The 23,442-nt window shown below is 36.5% G+C and overlaps 2 protein-coding genes across 4 annotated transcripts in view; one reads left to right on the forward strand and one right to left on the reverse strand.

Annotated features, from left to right (window-relative positions):
- Positions 1-9,399: 9,399 nt before the first annotated feature.
- On the reverse strand, positions 9,400-23,105 carry LOC129372694 (uncharacterized). Of its 2 annotated transcripts, none has more exons than XM_055050144.1 (5): positions 22,978-23,105; positions 15,366-15,680; positions 13,873-14,025; positions 12,047-12,093; positions 9,400-11,950 (listed from the first exon to the last, which is right to left on the reverse strand). In XM_055050144.1, exons 1-5 carry the CDS (start codon positions 23,102-23,104, stop codon positions 11,783-11,785), a joined length of 810 nt encoding a protein of 269 aa, XP_054906119.1. In that variant the 5' UTR covers position 23,105; the 3' UTR covers positions 9,400-11,782. The 2 variants fall into 2 exon arrangements, with proteins under 2 accessions (XP_054906119.1, XP_054906130.1); XM_055050155.1 differs by lacking the exon at positions 22,978-23,105 and adding an exon at positions 16,741-16,955.
- A 77-nt stretch (positions 23,106-23,182) lies between these two features.
- mast3b (microtubule associated serine/threonine kinase 3b) overlaps positions 23,183-23,442 on the forward strand; it is a 33,799-nt gene continuing 33,539 nt past the window's right edge. For both annotated transcript variants that reach the window (XM_055050102.1, XM_055050111.1), the window contains exon 1: positions 23,183-23,327. In XM_055050102.1, the coding sequence (XP_054906077.1) occupies positions 23,281-23,327 (47 nt within the window). In that variant the 5' untranslated portion in view covers positions 23,183-23,280. The remainder of the gene's footprint in view (positions 23,328-23,442) is intronic.

A 23,442-nucleotide genomic window follows, 5' to 3' on the forward strand; every position in this document is an offset into this window, starting at 1 on the left:
TTTAATTAAAATGACCGTTGATTCGGAAAAAATACCAAAATGTCCTAAAAATATATCATAAAATGTGGACTTGACATTGGCTGGTACAAAGTAGTTTCATTCACACAGTTATCTACTGATTGCTCAAACCCCCTCCAGATAATCCCACTTAGAAAACTAGGGACTTTAGTTTTCAGCAACTGAACATTTAACATATTGGAATTGACACGTTTAGATTATTTGTATAGGTTCAACAAGAAAATACAATAGTCTATTATTATTGCTCTTGGTGTGATCTGTAGACCACAAAGTGTTTCTTTATTACCAGAATTTGTGCTTACGGTAAGGCAGAAGCCGTTTGAGGAGCTTCTGGGACTTAACGAACGTCAGTTCACATTGTTATGTGTGAGGTATCATCTTCCTGTTACTCTTCCCCAAACTGGATCCTCATTCTGTTCCCCATTTCCCGGCCATGAAGTTTCACACCCAGTGATTCTACATGTTTGTTTTAAAAAGTTGCAAAAATAGAAACCGTTTAACTGACCAGATAAGCCACAGTTTCAGCGATACTTCTGAGTGACTGGAAATGTAGTGGTTAAGGTGGCACCTCACTGTGTGTATCAGAGAGGTGGAACAACTCTGGTTATGGTGGACAGTTTCAAGCAGCATTTCTAAAATGTAAAGGACAAACACTATTTCAACTGCTGTGCTAATTTACTTTGAATAAAAAATATAATGTTTTGGAAGGCTTTGCACGTTATTGTTCTAATTTGGCAAAAAAATAAAAATAAAAATAAATAAACTAAACAAAAACAAAACAGAACAATATCATATCCATATTGAATTATTAGAATAAGATTCTAATGTTGATTTAAACTTTTTCACATCTTTATTTCTGTCAGCTCTGTTCCTTAGTCCAGTGTTTTCCAACCCTGATCCTCAAGGCAAAATGACCTGCATGTTTTAGATGTCCCCCTGCTTCACCATGATTGGATTTCAGCAATAGCCTGTAAATCAGCCATCAACTGAAATTATGTGTGCTGAGGCAGCGAAATGGCTTAAACATGCAGGGCAGGGTGCCTTGAAAACCAGGAAGGAAAAACACTGCCTTAGTTTATAAATGTCCTTTCTGTTTGATTTGACTTCACTGTGCACGCCAAGAGAGAGTTTATATTTTGTTTTTGTAGTTAATCTTAATTCTTTACAGTGTCCTCAACAATAAAATCCGTTCCAAGCAATGATTCAATGATATATAGACTCCCCTAAAAGCTGTGATGTACTGGCAACCTGTCCAGTTTGACCCCGCCTCTCGTCCGTTGACCGCTGGAGGATCTGCATCAGCAATCCTTTTGGTCTCACTAGGGATAAACTTGAAAGAAAATACATGGACTCCCCTAAAACGTCATCTCTGAAATTCATATTTTACATGACAAAATGCTTCCACCTTGTGGCGAGTTTATGGAGTGTTTTGAAAATTATTAGTAGTGTGCTTTACTGCCACCAGAGGGCAGTCTCAACTGCCAGAGTTGAGACTGCTACCAGAGGGCAGTCTCAACTGCCAGAGTTGAGACTGCCACCAGAGGGCAGTCTCAACTGCCTCTGGTGGCAGGAGGAAAGACAGGGTGTTTGGTGAGCTGAAAACTTTCCATCGTGTGGTACATATCCCCCAGCAATACATATTTATTTTTTGTTTTTTTCTGTATTATGTAGGAATGTTTTCACACTATCTTGCAAAAGCAACATACACATCTGTATCCACACAACATAAAATACAAATGTATTGAGGTGACAGGAAAATGGCCCATTGGAAGGTAAAAGTGAGCAACACTTATGCAGAAATCTTACATCATCTTATCAAAGACATTTTTTGTTTGTTTTGCCTGTTTCTTTTTATTTAACTTATTCAAAAATTATCATTACTGTTTCATTCAATTGTGCTTTTGTACACTATATGGAATTGTACAATGAGAATGGAGATTTTACTTACTCACAAAAAGAGCTGCTAGTGTCAATAAAATAGCAAACTGGATAGGAGTTTGCAATTGTAGAAGAATCATTATATATTTTTAAAGGTGTTTTCAAAAGCGAAACTAATAAATGGACCCATGAGAGGTAACCATAATAGTCAACATGTTAATGTGAGGTTTTCCATGTGTCAGAAGAAATAATATGTTATACAGAAAAATATAGAAAAAAGTAACCTGGTTTATGTGTGCACACTGAAACATGAACTTTGGTACATGTTCCACTTTCAACATCCACTTTTCTTTTGTCTGAGTCTGCAACATTTGGCTTCTCCAAACGTCTCAGATTGTGAGGATATCTCTTCTCTGTATTCTTTCGATGACTGCACAAAATTTCTGTAGGATTTAGTTCTGGCCTCTGATTAGACAATTTCAAATTTTTCTTTTATTGAAGCCTTTCCTTTTGTTGACTTGGGCCTATGTTTAGACTCACTGATATACGGATATTGATCCCTCTTCAGTATTAGCTTTCTAAGACTCTCTAAGATTTTAGGTTCAAATCTCCTAATATTTGGAGCTTCAAAAATTTCATCCATGATGGTTTTGAACGCCAGTGGTGTTGTACTTTGTGTATTATGTTATGCTGCAGTTAGGAATGTCTTCAGTTTTTGAGTTTGTTGTTGGTTGTTCCATATTTTATTTTGGTTAATCTATGCCTTCCTGTCCTGTTTTATCGTTGCTTCCTGTTTTTTGTTCGTTTTGAGCTTTCTAGTCTCCTGCTGGTTTTAAGTGTGTGTTGTCCCTACTTAGGCTCTGTGTGTCAGTTATGGTTCAATTAGTAGGTGTCTTGCAATCTGAAACTTGTGGGTTCAATTCCAGCATTTTTCAGTTACAAGTTGATGAACCTCTGGGCAAGGTACTTCACCCCAAGTTACTTACCAATCCAAGTATGAATAGGTGACTGCACCTCCAGTGCAAAGATCTTGGTGTGGCTGTTACGTCCAAAACAGTTTGAAATCAAGGTAGTTTATAATATTAAAAAAAAGTTTATACCTCACTGGATGTTTGAGTTCTGTGTTGTAAGACTACGGAAAGGCAGGTGAAGCTCCTTTATGTCATTTCAAGAAGTCGTAAGCCATATGTTAATATTGCATCTTGTTATAAGTTTCTCATTATATCAAGATACTGCTCCTGAATTTATTTATTAGCTCTGCAGTTAAAAGTTTTCATAGTAGATCAACTTAAATTGACACTTTTTTTTTTTATTTGTGCCTTAAATTTTTTTCCGTTAATGGGTTGTGGGAAGAATTTCAAAGGTGTGAAAAGAAACCAACTGAATTGTTCTGCTGAAAAACTGGGGAAAGTATGAAAATTATGACTAACTATCTCTTCTGCAATATTTGTTAAGAAATAAGAATGAGGAATTGGCCTCAAAAAGGAAGAAAGAAAAAAAATATGAAAATGTAACTGTAATTGACACTCATAATGCTTCATAATAACACTCAGTTAAATGAACTGGAGGGAGGTAGGAGTAATAAATTACTTTTATTGCTTGATATTATGTCAAGAGAAGACAATAATGACAATTTTAGCAAGAAAGCATATTTATGATGAGGGTTATGACTGAGTGAAGGGTTCACAATTAGAACCAAGGAGGTAATAAAGACAAGTAAATCATAGCTGAATGTCACAATAAAACAGAAAATCTCATTCAAACCCAAAAAAATAACACATCTAATAGCTTAATCTAATATGTTACCAGTGAATCAGGTGATTCATAGCTTTTAGCTACAGCTGAAAGCTATGAACCATGAATAATTGGCACAGTATATAATTGGTCATTCATAAAGGTTTCAACATCAGCGGTCAGGATATCTGGACAGGTAATACAGATGAAACTGCAGGCCTTTTTCCCAAAATTCATAGAAGATTTTCATGTGAAGCATGCTGAAATAAAGAAATGATTGAAACTGTACACATAAATCCAAGAGAAGTTATTTTGCAGATTCCATTTATTGTGGAATTGAACACATTCAACAAAAATAGCAGATATGTCTCTGGACACACCCCCACTTTAAAATACAGACAGATGTGCAAATGTCTGTGTTTTCTTAATCTGTCTGATAAGAAGTAATACACACAACGCACAGGAGGAAGAGAGATTGGGTGGAAAATGAGTCTGAAAAGCAACATAATTACATAGGAGGCAAATTATTTATGTGTAAATGTATGTTTAGATGTTTGTCTTCTGGAGTTTCATTTATGTTTGTGATCATTTGTTATCGTTCAACAGATCTTGGCACATGCAGTTCATTAGTATTGCTTTAAAGACTTTCCCAGACATATTTTATCTCTTGTTTTTCATTTCTTCATTTATTCTTATGCTCTGTTTTTATGCTTGTAAATATTATTCACTTGAATAAGTGCTACTCTTTCCTTTAAAGGTTTTAATGGGTTTGGCAGTCTTTATTTGAGAGTGGGTAGAAACAGGAAAGTGTGCTGTGAGAGAGAGGAAAGACAAACAGCAAAGATCATCAGGCCAGTACTTGTATCTGAGATAGCGGCGTCGAGGACGAAGGCCTCCATATATGGGCTCCTCTTTACTCCTGAGGGTCCGAACAGACAATGACATCATCACTGGGCAAGACCAGACCATAATCTGATAATATTATGTACTATATAATTGGCTTTACACTTTATCAGATATGAATGGAGAAATATACCCAGGAAATACTGAGACATTTAAAAAGTTGTTTTTGCATTCATCATTAGAATGAAGTCGACTAGTGCTTAAACGTAGAGATAGCTAATTCTGATTTTTGCCATTTTCTATTTTTTATTGAGTAATTGCACTGCAATTCCTCAATAGGAGGATACCAAAAGGATCAGAGTTACCACAGGCATCTTGGCTGTAGTCCATATTAATGCTTTTCTAGCCTGGCCTGTATAGGATGGATATGTCTGGAAAAGTTTTATTTCCAGTTTTGGCTGATGAGCAGCAATAACCAAATCTTATGTCACTCCTTCACATTCTAATGTTGATTTAAACTTTTTTCACATCTTTATTTCTGACTAGTCAGCTGTGTTCTTTAGTCCAGTGCCTGATCCTCAAGGCAAAATGACCTGCATGTTTTAGATGTCCACCAGGAACTGATGGCATGAAGATATATATTCTATATATCTGTTTTCTGTTAATAAATTCCTTGAAGGAATCAAAGGAAAGAAAGTATGCAGAGTGGAAAGGCAGGTTTCTTTTTAGGAAAGTCTTATAATTTTGCCTCTTTTGCTGATAATTTCCCATCACGAAGCTGAACAATGCCATGAAGTGAACATGTCAAAAGATAAATCTCCAACAGAACAAAAAAAGAAAAACTTAGAATAAGAAACAAGACAGTTTATTGAATGCTGTCTCTATTTTCCCATTTAGTACCAACAAAATAAGTTTACAAATAAATAATGGAAGAAGCCATATGGAAAACACTAGTAGAGGAGGTATATTCATAACCCAGTGAACTGTTTTCCCTTTCGGTTTCATGAAGAAGTATAATTGTATTGCGGTTTAAATCATCTATGCACAGCAAAAATGTAGTCAAAAAGATCAACGCTCTGGTTTGGCTGGAAACAAAAAAACTCTCCAGATGCAGGGTTTGTGCAGCCAGAGTCATCAGTCAGTCATAGTTTTAGTTCATGAGAACACGCTCTATGGAGGAAACATATAGGTGTATCAAATATTTTGAGTTATGTGGAGCAAATGAGTGATTTCCCCAATTGAGTTCTGAAACCTCTGCATTTTTAGACTCATAACTTTTTGCACTTTCAGGACCAACAGGGAATTGAAACAGTAAGTATTTAGTCCAGATGCACATGGTCCAAACACAAATAAATGATTTGATTTCAACAGTCCACTAAAGAAAATCATGTTGATGATGTTTAATACTAATGGAAACTCATTGCCTGTTAAGGTTCTAACATATGCAGATCTATGTTCACATCTAATTTCTTGTATTCATATCATTTTATGTGTCCAGCTGCACCAGAAACATTTTGAAAACCAATGATGGCTGTCTTCAATTTCTCAAAACCTTAGCATATGTCCTAGTGGTGAACTGGATATAAACTGCTTTAAAAATATTTCCCTTATGAAGAGTCCAAAATGTTCTCCTTGCCACCAGGACCTGATGGCATGAATAATATGATTGAGTAACTGCTTTAAGATTGAAATCTTAAAAATATCAATCACGATATCTTTAAGATTTAAAATGACAAACTAAAATGTGTTATGCAGGTATTTCTATATGACTTGGACCCATAATGAAATGATAGTTCAGGAAAGGTTGAATGGATTTTATTTCTAGCAATGAGAATGTGCAAACACCATCCTTAGGTCAGCTTTCTGAACAGACTTTGTAAAAAAAAATTGATTGATGAGAATGAATGAGAAGAATTGCATAAACAATAAATGCTGGCTTACCTAACACGGATGGTTTCCCTGGACAACTTCTTCAGAGATTCGGACCTTGATGTGGTATCTGTTTACTGGGGACTTTTTCACCCACAGGAGCATGTAGAGGGAAAACCTCTACATAATCATTCCTTATTTATGTGATGGAGTGCAAAATCTTCAGGATCTGGCAGAGTGCGTTTATACACACTAATGTAATGTAAAGTCTCACCATAGGTAAAGGGAATACAAGCTTTGACTGTAAGTCAATGCTTAGTGATTAGGTAAATGATTCAGTTCCATAACAAAGCAAGCAGAGTGAGTGGGACAGATCCACAATGCGTGAGACAGTAGTCAGACCTCAGGTATAAAGCTAGGTTTCGAGCCAGAGGAAGAGAAACTCAAAGAGCGGTCAAGTGGCAGAAAGCAGGTCACATACCCAACCAGGGAGGTGGACATGAAACTACACAACAGCTGTGAGACTGGTTGATGAAAGACAATTCATTATAGCCACTGATAGTATAGATGGAAGCACTTGGTTATCGTACAGCCAACAATACTAGGAGAGGCAGAGCAGGAGAGCGAGATGAACCGTGGCAGGATGAGAAAAATCCTGACAAATGTCTGTCCCCTCTGCAAATTTACTGCATGGAAATTGCGCAATTCTGGTGTCACATAAGGGTTTATAGAAGGTGCCTTCTTCAACTTGCTTTTTATTCTCAATATTGCAAAGCCAGTTAGAACCAGATGTTTTATCAAAAAAGACGCATGATCGTTTTATTTAATGGTCTTATGCAAAACAGATACATGACCTTTTGATTTCATTGTCTGAGATTATATTCATATCACTTCCTGTTAGGGATCAGTTTAAATGATCTTCACCTTCTGACTGCATCACAAGAGAGAGCAGTTTGTATTAGTCTTTATATTTAAAGTTTACATACAATGACCTTACTTTGCCTTTAAACAATTTGGTACATTCCAGATGATACTGCCATGACTTTATTAACCTCTGATTTTGTAGTGTATTGATTGTGTATTGTTGTTGAAGCAAACGATAGCTTGTTGAAGGCCAGCCACTTTTTAATGGCAATGTGACCATTAAAAAGTGGCTGGCATACATGACACTGATGTCATGTATGTAAAAATTCAACCATAAAATGAAAACTTTGGCAAAAAAACATACTCAGCCACAAAACCATAAGCACTATAATCAATTGATGGAATGTTTTTATATGTGTTTTAATGATGGTTCTCTAGTGTGATGAAAACATTATCTTTCCATGCAACCAACAAAAACCCCAACTAAAAGGAAAATGTCTTAAGATTTATCCCCAAAAAAGAAATATGCCCTGTATATAAATAAAAACTTCAACATCATATTCTCTTAGTTACGACTTAAACAAGCAGCAACATAAACAGCTTGACTGAGGAAGTGTCACATATTCATCATTTGAATGCTGCTCGGCTGAGAAAATGCAGCAGTTTGGTTATGGTGAAGGAAGATCAGGCTTTTTTTTTTAATGAGAAACCTTGATATACAACAGAGGTGGGCGTTGTGTTGTTTGCTCAAAGTGCAGGCACATCATTTGTCTGTGTCGGTGCATAAAGTGCAGCATCCAGCATGCACACAAACAGAAAACAAAGCGTCTTTATTTCCAAGTGAAGGAAGGGCAGCAGTTCAGCCACTCAAACTGACTATCTGTAAAATCTTTCTGTCTAAACTGCTGAATAAACAAAAAATATTTGAGCTTTGTTTCTTTAAAACTGAAGTTACTGCTTGGAGTGTTCCTCTAAACTGAATCAGCTTTGTTTGTGGCTTCATGTACAATGCCTTGCAAAATAATTCAAACCACTTGAACTTTTCCACTTTGTGGCTACTAATCCCAGTATAATTTAAAATGATTTTACGATATAGACCAACATGAAGTGAAACAAAAATGAAATATTTTTGAAAAATATTTCACCAAATAAATACCTGAAGTATTTTGCAACTCATGTAAGACAGATTTTGGGGGATATATCTGTAGTAACGTTTGACATCAAAAGACTGACATTTTTATTCATTCTCATTTGCAAAACCATTGTGGCAATTATTTGGCCACATGTTTTAGATCATTTAGATCTTGCTAAAAATATTCAGTGATGATCCATTTTCAGTTTTCTTGCAGAGGCTACCAGATAATTTTTTTTAAAATATTCTGGTATTTCACAAAGTTTGCAAATGCAAGATTCCAGGGAAGAAAAACAGCTCCAGAACACAACATACTTGAGAGAGGTTATGACATGTGCTTCAAAATCATTTATCTTATCCACCACTGGATTGTTTTAAAGTGCTCGATCTGAATGTCATTCTATCCAAGACCATAGTTATCCATCAGAAAGTAAAGCCTACTTTTTCTGTAGCAAAAAAGTCTGCAAAGTGAATTTACACATCTTCACCAGTGATGTTAGTGAGAGTGCAGGGCCTGTCAGGAGTCCACTTCAGAAATTAATGCTATTGCTTTACAGCAATCCAGTTTTCTGAATGTATGTTCTCAAAAACCAATTTTTAAAACTGCTTAAACGTTAAAAAGTTCAATACATAATATGGAGCTCAAAGCAGAAGTTTAGCCTACCAAGTTCACTTTCTTCTGCCTCCCCCACCAAGTGTTAGATGCTAAAGTACAGCAGAGACTAAAACACAGCAAAAACATACCTTAAACTTTTCTAAGCAGACTGGAAAATATTTTTTCTTCTCATTGACATAAAAAAAAAACATTTAGGTGTTTTTCACTTACAGCTTCATGATGTTACTATTACATCAATAAAAACACTTTTACAGGTCTGACTGACACTGAAAGTTTCAGATGATTGACAACTGAAAAAGCATCTGTACCCAGAGCAATGTTTGCAGCCTCACAGGAAGCAGCATGAGGGCTTTTCACAGAAAAGCAAATCAGGTTGAAAGCATGACAACATAACTGCAAAAGGTCTATATTTTATTTTTTAAAAATACACACATTTAGACTCTTAGGTTCAGATTATTGGAAACAGCAGCTTTATTAAAGGCAGTTTGAAAACCCGAGCTGTACAAAACTAGGAATACATTCTCACTGTCCTATTTGAGTTTATTGTAGCCATAAGAGAAAAAAGAATTTCTCATGAACAAGTAGAAAAAAATAAATGCATTATTTGCAGTTCCCCTTCTGAAAAAATAACCAATATCCTGGATTCATGGTCAATTTACTTGTTTTCTACCAATGCATAAGTATCATTACACGTCCACAACAGCAGTCACTATATGACAAAGCGATTCACAAAAATGAGATAAGCAAATTAGCACCAGGGATCAGAGAACTTTCAAGACCGTCCTAGGGGAAAATGACAGTAAGATAGTGTCAGATTGTGACTGCATACGTACAAACTGCTGTGGATACAGAAGAGCTGTGGAAACTCACACTTTTAAAGCTGACAAGGCTGATTTGAGGTTCTGTACACTTGGATTGTGTTCTTAAAATGGTTTCATTTTACCCAAGAGCCCTTGAGGTGGTGAGTAAAACGGTTTAAAAACGCTGTAGATACCACTGATGAAAAAGGGATTTAATTACTGACTTTTAGATCGAATGTTGACAAATCCTTAATGACGTCTTAAAATCAAAAGTATTTCAAGTTTTGTATTTACATTGAGAGATTCAGTATGTTTTATGAGAGCCAGATATCCGCAATGCTGTGTTGCCTGTGAATTTCAAATAATAATTTAAAATAAAGATGTGCCAGAAACCAGAAAATAAATTCCCCACTTTTTCTCATAAATGTGACCCTATGCTGAAAATGTATAAAATCTAACCATTAATTTTACACATTTATTAGTAAGGATCCCATGCTATGGAAATATTATATATATCACAATAACAGTGTGAAAATGAATGTAAATAAACTCAAATAAATTTTCTTATAAAATCTCTTCTCTGTGTCGTCTTATTTTTCAGGGTATGCTTATTGCACAGCCAAGAAGCCCAGCTCTTGGTGTCTTTTACAAATGCAAACAGCAAGAGAATATGCCATAGAAATAAAGCTCTTATTTCAGAACTAACTGTTTCAGAGCTGTAGCAAAGACATTGCCCAGACAACCACAAGATTTTATCTACGTGTTAATCCTTTATCTGCAAGTGACGTTAGAAAACACAAACATGTTTTTGCCTAACGCAACAGGAACTGTAATTGGAACTGTGTCAGATGATACCAAGATTGAGCCACTTCAAGCTGAGTGCTTACTGCCAATGAATACAAGGAGAAGCATGATGGATGATGTGGGATGCTTGTTTTTTTCTCCAGAAGTTTGGAACATGTAGCAAGAGTGCAAGACGTTATGAACACTCAGTAATAATTGCCAAATCCAGAGACAATACAGGTCATGAACTCCAGTTCTCTAGTGCTGCCGCCTTTCAATGTTTGAATGCATCCCTGCACCAACACACCGGACTCCTGTACAAGAAGATAACAATAAATATCTCGTGGACTCTGCCAGAATGCTGAAGCAGTTCTTTTACTAGAAACATTTTCAAAAACATATGACTGAATAAAGACAGAAATCGTTAAACAGGCATAAAATCAACCTTCTTCCAGGGCATTTTTGGTCTTAAATTTGATTGAAAGCCTGTCTGGTGAACTAAAGATACTACTCAAGAATTTGTATTATTTAGAGACAAACTGTCCAAACGTCCGTATCTCCCCATGTTTTTACTTTGTGAAATTTTATAAGACAATACTAAATGCTCTCCTGTTGGTAAAAGGGGGTTGCTGTATAAAGTGTTGGGGTGTCAACAATTGTGCTATTAATTTCTTAAATTGGGATCCCAAACTCCTATTGAACAAAAAAACTAAATGGATTTTTCTCAATATTCATCATTTCAAGGTTTCCAATCTTTTTAAGGTTATGTTTCTGCAATAACAGCTGATTTTATCAGTGTGTTGTTTTTCTTTTACTCTGTGCTCTGGATTCCAACAGATGTGTCTGTTTCCACATAGAGTGGGCAATATTTCATAAGTTATATAAGGAACACCATTTTGATGCATTAACATTATTTCAAGCATATTTCCAGTTGAGCTAGTTTCTCATAACAATAAAGTAAAGATCAAATTTTGTCAGTTTCACAAGAAACAAAACGATTTGGTTCGAGGAAATAGTGAGTTTGATATTTGTGGTTTGTTACAGTAACTCCTGCCCTTTATGTCAGCTGATCAACACACAGACAGTGACGTCTTTCATACAAAAACTGGTTCCCCTGACAAACATTGTAAAATGTGTGAAGACAGTCAAAGAACAATTTATCATACATACAAAAAATATATTATTAGATTCTGGGGTATAAAGGCTTTTACTGAAACTGAAAAGAATCTGAAGATTTACACTCTTTCATTTATTGGTGTTGGGCCTCAGCTTCTTTTCTGGGAGGTAGCTGACTGTGGCGTACTCTGTCTCATTGGAGCCCAGCTCCACAGATGATGGGGGTCTCTTTGGGAAGTCCAGGACGCTGTAGACCAATGAGTGGTCAGTCGTACTAATTGTCACTTCAACTGTGTCCTGCAAACACAGTCAGATACATAATTAGCAATTTCGGGTAAAATACGAAACGTACTTTGACCCGTGCGCTCTGAATGGTTTAAAAACTATGTGTACCTGTGTTGTAGCAGTTGAGAATCTCTGTGGTCTTTCTTGTGGTTGGTCTGCATTATGGACACAACAAGGAAATGTCATAATCTAAAAAGTTTCATGTTATAAGAACAACATTTTTTCTTGATTTTCTACGTAAAAAGTTTAGCTTAGATTCCCTGAATGGGTTCAATAGGATAATTGAACACATTTTTGTCATTTAATTTCTGGTAACAGCTGGTAGAACAAAACCCATAGACTGATGACAAACTGATTTTGTTATGGAAGTGCAGGAATCTCATTATAGCACGGCTAGGTTTTCTAAGGGTTATAATACACCCTTTATTTTGTGTGTTTCATTCCAATAATAAGGTTAAATTTGGCATTGAAGTTATAAGTTTTTGGAGAGAATAAGCTATGATCCATTTGTCTGTTGTGTAAACATTCTTATCCTTCCAGTTGGTGCTAATTAATTGTGAACAAAACAGATTACTTTAGGTAAGCTTAGTTATTTTTGAGAATGAAGATAGTCTTTATGAGTAACCCATTTTCAGAAGGATTTGATTATAAAAGCAAGTGCAGTGTTTACAGTGTACTGTAAAATCATATGATGCTATGATTAGCAAAAACTAGTTGGTTTGCTTAACATGATTGTATCTTTGTGATTGAATTGCTGATAATAACCCAAAACTTACTGTCTCAGAAAATATAAAAATTGCACAACAAATTTAAAAAATGTTAGTGTTTGGATGTTTTGAAATAGTCATATCATCACTGACTACCAGAAGGAAGACTGCAGACAACCCGCCACAAGGAAAATAATTAATAATAATTACAGAGTGCTGTAACCAAATATGTTAATGGGAGTTGAGTGGAAGAAAAACGTGGAAGGTGCCTATGGGAGAACTGCAAGCTTGTCAAATCCAGTCCTGAATTGGGTAGAGCTTCAAATGAAATGGACTGAGGCTGGAGACTTTTCAGTTTGCAAAAGACATAAAATTTTTTTTTTAATATTTTTAATATGAACTTATGAAAGCAAAAGTGGCTAAACTAAATGCCCTGACTATTTAAATTAGATAAATTATGTTTTTGTTTGGTTTTATGCACAAGTGCAGCACATAAATGAGAGATCAGAAGGATACTTCATTCTTAGTAAAGTTTAAAAAACACAAAAACAAAATTTATGGCCCTGAGCAAAAGTTGAACCAGTATGCAGTGATCAGGAGTGCAAAGTCAGCAAAACTCTAGCATTTGTGAGCATGGAGGAGAAACAATCTTCATCAGTGGTTTCTGAGGTCAAGAGACTTCAAAACTGCACTGATTCAAAGTAGGCCAAAAGGGTTTGCCTCTGAAATGAAGCACACTCAAGGTCCTGATGGTTTGTTGTTTTTTTTTTTTATTTCCACCCCTCTCTCTGCGATAGTAGCTACCATTAAATTTGCATGCATCGAGGCAGAATTCCTCTTTGAAAATATGAATCATCGCATGCATTAAGAGGATGTGAAACTGCAATCTGGTTTGCATTTTCAGCATCTAACCACACAATTGCAAATTTTTTCCACCAAATAAACATTGCCGTCTCGTAAGAGTGTTTGGTTGAAAAAAAGTCATGTATATACACATTCCAGTAATCTGCAGACATCTGTACAGAAGACGTGGAACACCCTGACTAAGAAACGGTCATCATACCCAGTCAAACTGTGTGTTATAAACTGGGATCCAGCTGCTACAAATTTTTGTTAAAAACATCCATCTCCAATTCTGGACAACAAAATAGCTCATATTTTTAGAAATTAGGAAAAATAAATTACATTTAAAAATTAAGCAAATAAAGGAAAGCTTTTTCAACTCACCTTTTGGTTTTGGAAGACAGATGACCAAGAATGGAAGCAATGCAACAAGCAGAAGAAATGGAGAAACCACAATAACTGTGACAATCTGAGAGGAAGAGAAACTGGAACTTCCATTGTTAGTTGTTTTGGTAAAGGTGCTTGTCTCTGGAGGAACTGTGGGAGTTAAAAGAATACGAAAATATTTACTCATCTACTATGAAAGAGAAGTTTTTCATTATCGGGCTATTTTTAACAAAAAACACCAAGTAATGATTCTAGAAAAGACGCCCTGGATCTGAATTGAAACTTTGCTTTGTGACAACATTTGACTTGCAGATTAATATTGCTAAACGTTCTGTTTCATTAGTCCTAAGCCTGTTAGCGTTAAGGTCCCTTTACCCAAATTAACTGGTTTGAATAAATTCTGCCTTTTTGTAAAGGTTTGCCACAAACAAGGTTTTAACTTTGTTTAAAACCTGTAATCTTTGTTTGAATTCTAGTATGGCTTCAAACTGTTTTCTTATTTCAAACGTCTGAGTGGTGACTGGCAAACTTTACATGCTTATTGGACAAAAATGCTTTTTGAAGAGTGGCTAAAGGAAATGGACCTTTGTGTCACACCATATTTATTCCCCAGGTAATCAGAAAGCTGTTGAGTTTGGTTGTACTTTACTCCTAATTTTACTTTTATGACTGTGTTTGATTTTCGTCTTTTTTCGTCCTTTATTATCAATATTGTTTTTTAATTGGGTTTTGATGTAAGCAGTTTTGATTTGTAAATGTTGGGCCAGGTCTCTTTTGGAAAAGTGATTTTTAATCTCAATGAATTGTGATTACATCATCATGTTGTATATTACAATGTAAACCTCAAAATAGTTGATTTTACATAATATTCCCTTAAAAAACTACAAGATAAAACTATTATTTTTCAATATAGATATTTTTCCAGCCATAGTTTTGGCAGTGAGTGCATTTACTCAGAGGAAAGGTTGGATTTTACTTAATATGGCCGTGTAGGATTATTTTATGACATTTGAGGACTTATTAAAAATTACCAACATTATGCCCCAGTCATACATAGATTAATTGTGCACCGATTGGTCGGAAATTTGAATCAGCATATTGTTGAAGTAACCCAGGGGAATTAAATATGGAGCGCAAAGAGAGAGATGAACAACTAACCCTACAGACTAATGATATTCTAATGACATTAAACATTGAACTGCATCCATTTACCATACCATACCAACTTTATTTATAAAGCACTTTAAAACAACCACAGCTGATACAAAGTGCTGTACATAAAATAGATATAAAAACAAATAAAAACTCTTAGAGTTTAAAACAAACATACAATGTAAAACTAGATCTCGCTGGAGTTGAAAGCCCAGTAAAATAGATGGGTTTTAAGACGAGCTTTAAAACAATACAACTATTGTATGAAATAGTTGTTAGAGATAATGTCTTATGTACAGTAGAATATTTTAGAGTAAGTGTAAGAAGTATGATCTTACCTGCGGTGGTTGGGTTCTCCTCTCGAACAATCAGCTTCACTTTATTACTATGTGTTGTTTTTAAATCTATGACTGAAATGGCCCAGTAAGTTTCACTTTGGTTTAGGTTCAGATTGGCCATGTGATACTGTATGGAAGAATTTTCAGGATAAATCTCAAATTCATTTTTGTAATTTGGATATTCAGAGATTTTTTCTTCCTTTCCTAAACATTTATAGACAACAAAGTTACTCTTATATGTGATGGTAGTGTTAAATTTGAAGTGAAGTGAGATGTTTTGTCCGACAATCCCAGTGACATCTGCATGGCTGGAGTCTGTAAACAATAATTACAACATTTATGAAATATTATGACTACATATACACCAAAATAATGTAAGAAATATTGGAATAATTACTTATACTTTGGTATGGATTAAAAGTGGTGGCCTTTTTATTGTGAATAGTTAGTGTGTTTCATTCTCCTTTGAATAATTAATATTTATACATTTTGTTGACACTGATGGGATCTAATCAATCAAATTAATCTCATAGTTGGAAACATATATCTATTATCTATAAAGACAAAATAAGTTTTGCATTTCAAAATTACACCAAGACTGTAACACGGTGGTTAAAACACTTCAAGAGCTGAAGGAAGAAGCTGAAGACGTCCTTCGTATTTTTCTATATTCATTTCTATATAACTTTTTAAAACAAACAAAAGAAAAACTGATGGTATGCTAGCTTTAATTGCTCGCCATTTGTTTTTGTCAGAAATGGGAATGACAGATAGATGAAAAACATTTTACTTTTGAAGCATGAGCCACAAATTTATTTAGCTTTAAAAATCAAGAAAAGTAGTTAATTCATATCAGTTCAGGTCATTTTTATAATGCCAATTCAAGGCATAATTAAATATTTTGTAGGACTTCTTTTGAGTGGCTTGTATAGGTGTTTGACTTGTCAGCTGGGTTCGCTAACAATGCCTGAGTGTGGAAATATTTAAGACTGAAAATAGTAATGTAATTATTTTCTCCAAAAAAGTGATCCAGTATAGCTTTTCAAGTAAGTGACAGTCACTATGTCCCACTTTTAAGTCTATTTTCAGAGGTGAAAAACCGCAGTAGACGCCACAACCAAATTGTGAACACTTCCCTCAAGAACTACAATGAGGAATAAACGTGTTGCACTTAAAAAAAAAATCACTGTGTTGAATTAACAGAGAGCAAAATTACCAATATGTCAACAAATCCTTCCTTCGCACACAATGTTAAATACATAAACTGGAGCAAAATATCAAATACGTGAGTTAAGTTGTATATCTTTAGAGAAAAATCCTAAAAACTTATTAAACCAAAAGTCAAACATCAATAGTTATGAATTAAATATCTTACCACAGAAAACCATGTGAGCTGTGAGGATTAAAACTAACCCAAGAGGCTTTGCCAAGCTGTTTTCAACCATGATTAAAAACGCGTTCTGCTTGCAGGCCTGCCGTTATGGCCCTTCCGATTTTTGGTCCTCCGGATACTTTGACTGTCGTTGTTATCATCCAACCTTAGCTTTTCTTGTCAAGTAGTAGTAGTTTATTTTCTCCTCGACAGGGAGGAAGCAGTGGGCAGGAACTTGCACAAACACCGACGTATGTCAGCTTCGGCATCAGAAGCGCCTCCTGTTTCGAAGACTTCAAAGAGCTTCATGGACATGTGGTGTAGACTGTGTGGAGCAGGATGTCACGCGCATGATGTGAATTCAGGAGGAGCAAATACTTCTTTCATGTTTCAGAAGAGAGCCACTTAAAACTGTCACATAAAAGGGACCTTTAAATGGGGCTATAGAGTGATGCAGTTGCTAGTATTGTTGCTTTGCAGCAATAAGGTCCTGGGTTTCTCTACAGGTACTCTGGCTTTCTCCCACGGACCAAAAACATGACTTTGATGATGATTGAGCTCTCTAAATTCTCCTTAGGTGTGCGTGCATGATTGTTTGTCCTGACTGTCTTGGTGATGCCCTGTACAAATCACATTTTTCAAACTATAGTTTTTTTCTGAATTGTAAAGCATTTTCTTCTTTTAGAAAAAAACAGATTTTTTCTTTATTTCTTAGAATGATAAGTTTTAATTTGGGTATTTCTTGGTTGAAACTATGACTTTCAAACCCAGTGGTTTGTTTAAGGGCTCAAAAGGTTACTTTTGTTTTAACCACTCAATGTGACATTCTGGAGTATTTCTGATTATAAACGCACACATGCACTGCACTAAACTGTAAACATAATGCTCAATGTCTTCATATCATAAGTTTTTGCTAATTTCATTTCCTGGTTTACGTTTATTATGTTGTTTTTAAATATTTGTGGTCATGGGGGAAGAAAAGCTTCCGACGCACACAACCACTTATAAAATTAATCATGCTCATAGTAGGAGCAAAAAGCTGCAAGCTTCTGAGATTGATAAAAAAAAAAAAGACATATACTGTAATTCACACACATCATACTTACAACATCACACAGGAAGTGGGGGGCTTTGAAGATAAAACACATTCAGTAGCCTGAGAGAGATTTTGTTGGTGGGATGTTTGGTTTCACAATCACCACATTGGGGGTCGTCTCAGTACGGAAGGGGAAATTGAAACTAATGATTCAGCCATTTTTTACAGCTGGGTTTAGAAATAAAAGGAGACTGGGGGGAAATTCTGTTGCAACGATATTTAGCACAGAATAGTGTAAAACAAAATCCCAAGGAGGAACCAAATGTTGCACCCCATCAGTCTGGGAAGGGGTAGAATCTGAAGTGAGAGGGCATCCAACCTCATTCCTCAAGGACCAATGAGCAGAAGATTTTAGATGTGTCCTTTTTCCAACACAAGGCAATTCAGATACTAAAATCTGAATGGCCTCTTAAGCTTTATAACTCTGCTAAAGCATACAAGACACAGGTCCTTGAGGAATGACTTTAGATACAATTACTGTAGGGTGTAAGAGTTTTACATGTTGTTACAATGTAACAAAATGCTTGAATGGCTTTTTTTTTAAAGATCGAATATGGCAACATAACTCTGATTATTAAAGTTATGTCTGAATCAAGCACAAGCCTTCTGAAACACTGTCTTTGGAACAGATGAGACCAAAGTGGATTTGTTAGTCGTAATATATAGTGGCCTGTTTCTAAGGAAATAACTCACCACCTACAGCATGGTGGAGAAAAGTTGCTGAGTTGGGTTGAATTTGCTGCAACAAAACCACAGCACCTTGCAGTAATTATGAAAACCCTCAAGTCCTCTGCCTAACAAAATCATCTGGGGCAAAACAAATATGTCTGCCAAGAAGCTTGGTTCTGAAGCTGGACAATGACCTTTCACCTTGTTGAGTTTGATGTCATTAAATCCCATGAACTTGTCTTTTAGCAAATCTAAATCTGGAAAAAGGAATTAAGGAATCACAATCACGGACATTCAATGGGAGAAGGCTCAGAGAATGTTCATAAATGTTCTTACAATGCAAGACACTGATTCAAGTCAGAGTCTAACCTGTAATGAGGCAATTGTTTTGTGTTCCCTGTGTTCACATTTTCATCTCTTCACACCAGGACCATTGCCAAGGCAGACCGGTCCAGTAAGCTATCATGAAAAGGCCTGACCTCAGTCACATAGTGTGAGAATACTATATAATAATAATAATAATAATAATAATAATATATAATAATAATAATAATAATATAATAATAATAATAATAATAATAATAATTATTATTATTATTATTATTATTATTATTATTATTATTATTATTTCTCCTGAACTTAAGGAACATTCAATAGTAAAAAATAAATAATTTTGGTAATCAATTTTCCCTTAAAAAAGAAAGTTTGTTGGCTTTCCACTGTGTATCCCTTTAATTAAAAGAACTGATAAATTACCACATGAATAGAGTTGTGTAGTTCTTATGTTGGCTATTGAATTTACAAAACCTGTAAATACATCTTTTATATTTTTATTCAGGGCTGGAAGTGTAGAGTCATGACATTTTCAGTCCTTGATGCACATAGTGAAAAATAAACCTTTCTGCCTGAGGACAAAAGTTAGAGGCACATGTTTTTAATTGTCAGTGTTGTATCTTTACGCCATCTTGTGGATTGATTTGTACCATGACAGAAATTTGCAGCAGTCGCCACCTCGGGTTGTTTTCTATTCTCTGACACTGAACAGAAACCTTCACATTTAAAAGCATTCACTTCCTCCATGACATTACACTTTGCATTGCATGTTACTGAAATTACTTCCATGTGCATGCTTCAAATCCTTATGTGCGCTACTGCTGTTTATAGGGTTATTATTAGAAAACACAAAACAGCTTTTTTGAGCAACTAATTGAGTTTAATTGCAGTGGCTGCATAGTTTATTGTAACTGTTTCATTCCCAAAGCTTCTCACTTCTGCACAGTGTTTTATTTGCTTTTGACCGCATAAAGCATTGCAACCGTATCAATGGTGTATGCACTTTGGATGTTCTACCTCTACAAAAGCAGTCAAACCTCTTTCTTATTGTCCCTACAATGTGTTTGTGTCATTTATCTCTCCACCACAGCTAAGCTGTCTGCTTTTTTTCCCCTTCCTGTGCAGCAATGCTGACTGAAACCAAACCTCACCCCTCACGTTTCACAGGTTGTGTTGCACTGTGAATCCTCTGGTATGCTTGTAGGTGTCTCAAATGTCTCTGGGTGAGATTCTGCACATGTGTAGTTAAACATGCTTTGGTTATATTGAAACCTCCACTTTCAGTGTCTGGAGAAAGGTATGTTGAAAAGTCTTTTTGTATTTTCTATACATAATGTACACTTTTAGAATTGCACTGCTTCGCACCATAGTAGAAATGTTTGCGCAGTCATCCAGCGCATTTAAACCACAGTGAAACAACAACTGAGTGTTTATGTTCACATGAGTGGTTTGGCAGAGCAGACCAAACAAAGGGTGATGTAATGCTGAGAATCTGACTCGGCTGCCATTTGCTGAGAGACGTTCTTTGAGCGTTTAGCTGATCTTTATTTTGTACAGCGGAGGTGGGAGGAAGAACACAGACTGATGGGAAGGGAAGAGCAGGAAAGCCCTTATTGCCATGGCAACTGAGAACACCAACTCTGTTGTTAAACGCTGTTTTAACAAAACAGTTGGGGAATGGGATCTGTGCACCACCACTGTATGCCACCAGCATCTCACCAAGGCACACACAAACACAGGCACACAGCAGTCATCACGAAACGTGATTTAATGACCACCCACTGGGTGGGCATGCTGCTGCAGAACAGAATGGTGTTGATGGTTAAAGATGCGGTGTGTGTATGTTCATTTATCGTGAAAACATTTACAGACTGGAGGGCAAATAACTGTAAGAATTTTGAATATGCTGCTCTTGATGAATTGCTTTGATTTAGCTTCTCAGCTCACCCACATGGTCATTTGTCTTCATGAAAACACTTCTCCATCTGCTCAGCACCAAACAGCACACATACAGACAGTGCCTCGTTAAATTATGCACACCCTTTGAACTCTTTCAAACTTTACCACCATAGAAGTTAGCATGTTTTATTTAGATTTTATGGGATTGCACCTAGAAAATCATATATGTTTTTAACGTACCATTTTCTGATGTAAGCCATCTTCACTCTGAGACTCCTAAGGAAAGTTATCAAGATGGATGGATATAAATGCAGGGTACCGGGTAGTCCTAGAAGAAAACCTCATAAAAACTGCAAAAGTAATGAGACTGCATCTCTGATTTCAGTGAAAAGTGGTTCGACAAATAATGTAAAAAAAAAAAACTGTATGAATGCAGAAACATTCAAATGTTTCTTCACTAAGAAATTTTCAAAAACATTCATTCTTTTTCTTTCACTACAATTATGTGCTACTTCGTGTTGGAATATGGCATTATAACAATATACTCAGACATGTGGTTACAAATATAAAAGATCAAGGTATATGAATACTTTTTCAACGTGACACCGATTAACCGAAGCTAAAATGTGGCTTTTAGCAGCTAAAGTGTCAGCGGTTCTCTTCATGTGTTGGTGTCCACCGGTTGATAGTCATAAACATGAGCCTAAACTGAATATTAAAAAGATTGACGTCATCTCTTTATGCAGTGGAAGGCTGAAGCCCCACCTTGTGGTAGTTAAATGACACAGCAACTTTACTCAACAGCATCTTCCAAAAGGCAGCAAAATAGATGCTTGTATTTCATCAGAGAGATTTCAAACAAATATTTAAATAGTAGAGGAAGGGTGAAATTACAACGACTGAAACCAAGTCTTCACCTGGTCCTGTGAGACAATGTTAAAACTGCAGCACAGTCAGCAGCTGCAGAAAGTTAGAAAAGAATGTTTTCAGCTTCCAGAGGGGTCGCTTTAAAAGCTGAGAGGATTGCTTATGGGTTGCATATTATTGAACAGTTTCAAACAAAGGTCATCGTGGTTCAAGTTCCTTTGACAATGACTGGTCTTCTGTGAGTGTCCATAATGGCAGAAGTCTTTAGTTATGAATAATAGGAAAGCTAAATTTCACCACTTCTGTGTTTGGACTCAATGAGAACAGAAGACAGATGCCCAAACCAGGAAGGAACTTGTTGAAACAAACATGTCTACCATGCTGCGTAAAGCACCCCCTGCATCTGCAGGTGTGTAGGCCACAATGTGCACACAAAGCCAAATTGCACTGTAGAATAAATGTCTCTTCCTTTGTGATTAGAGAAAAGCCCAGAAAACGAATGAGGTCCCGAAAGTCGTAGATGGGCGACGGCGTGAATATGCAAGCAAAAGACAGACAGATATGCGGTCACTGTTTGCTGTGTGCCTGTGCCAAGCTCATTCCTATAGCAACCAGGAGGGCACAGGTGCCGCCGGCGCATCCAAAAAAGTAAGTGGGGGAGTAAACACAGGGAATATATTATATTCCTCACGGTCTTAAAACATGCGTGCTCACAGCATGTGACATAAATGTGCATTTATTAAACATCACGCAGACTCCCACCCGCAGTTTATAAATGTGCTTTTAAGCACGCATCTGCAAAAACGCATCCTACACATGCGTTAGGGGAATTACTTTTCAAGCAGGCGGTGGCTGTAGGGGCGCAACCTGCGATATCGAGCTCGCATAGATTTAACAAAAAGCATCGCATCGCATCGCACGGTAAAGATAACAGGCGCGCGCACACGGAGGCGCGCGCCTGCAGCGAGGAGCGCATCTGTCACGTTTTCCAGCGAAGCGAAGAAAAGAAAAGGTATTCCCCAGTTCCTGCACGAACAGCCAGCAGAGCGCCACGACTCGCCACTTTCATTCAGTCATTTTCAAATGAGTTGAAACTTTTAATTGCTTTCTTCTTTAAAAAAAATACAATAAAAACAACAAACAAACAAACAAAAACGCAGATATGGTTTGGTTAAAAAGAATGAACAAACACAGGAGGAATGTATGTTTAAACTGATTTGAACCGAATTAGTTTACCAGCTGTCTTTAAAATGACAACATTCAGAATATGTTTGGAGTCTACATTAACGCCGCCTTCTTCCTCGCCTCTGCTGAGTGTCACCCACCAGAGAAATTGATTTGCGCCCCCCTCGTCCTCCCCCAGCCCCTCTTCCTACCAGTCACATGGAGGTTCGCGGTGACCCGTCGCTCCCTCGATATCTGTGGCAGTCTCTCTGCGATGCGCCTCATACACGGACTTCTGGCATGAGACGCGCATTTCGCTTGTTTAGAACTACGCTCCATCCTGTCTCGTTTTTGATGTATTCGTTTTCCTTCTTTTCGGAATACGCTGAAGTTGCAGTGAGACGATACCCTGTGTATTTTTAGTGAGACACGACGGCGATGAGAGGCTGGGAGCCCCGCGGTGAGACCGAGCGGTGCCGGGCTGTGTGAGGACTGAAGCTCCTGCTTCTGCAAGCATGAAGTCCAGGCGAGATAAACTGAAGATCCCCTCTCTGACTTTGGAGTAAGTTCTGCTTTTTATTATTAGTATGTTTACATTTGCGGCGCATCCGCCGAAGAGCCGTGAAACTGCGGTGTTTAAAAGTTGCTGCGAGAGGGAAATGAAAGCGTTACGCTGC

This window comes from Poeciliopsis prolifica, unplaced genomic scaffold (assembly GCF_027474105.1).
Source record: "Poeciliopsis prolifica strain line A6 unplaced genomic scaffold, Auburn_PproV2 SCAFFOLD002, whole genome shotgun sequence".
NCBI classification, from domain to species: domain Eukaryota; kingdom Metazoa; phylum Chordata; class Actinopteri; order Cyprinodontiformes; family Poeciliidae; genus Poeciliopsis; species Poeciliopsis prolifica.

Bases quoted from the DNA above. Each gene is read 5' to 3' on its own strand.
- LOC129372694 (XM_055050144.1), bottom strand. From the start codon at position 23,104: ATGGAGCGTAGTTCTAAACAAGCGAAATGCGCGTCTCATGCCAGAAGT. The intron at 12,094-13,872 runs GTGAGTTGAAAA...TCCATAATGCAG, and splicing joins CTGTCTTCCAAAACCAAAAG to ACCAACCACAAGAAAGACCA. The intron at 11,951-12,046 runs GTACACATAGTT...CTGTGTTTGCAG, and splicing joins TCTCAACTGCTACAACACAG to GACACAGTTGAAGTGACAAT.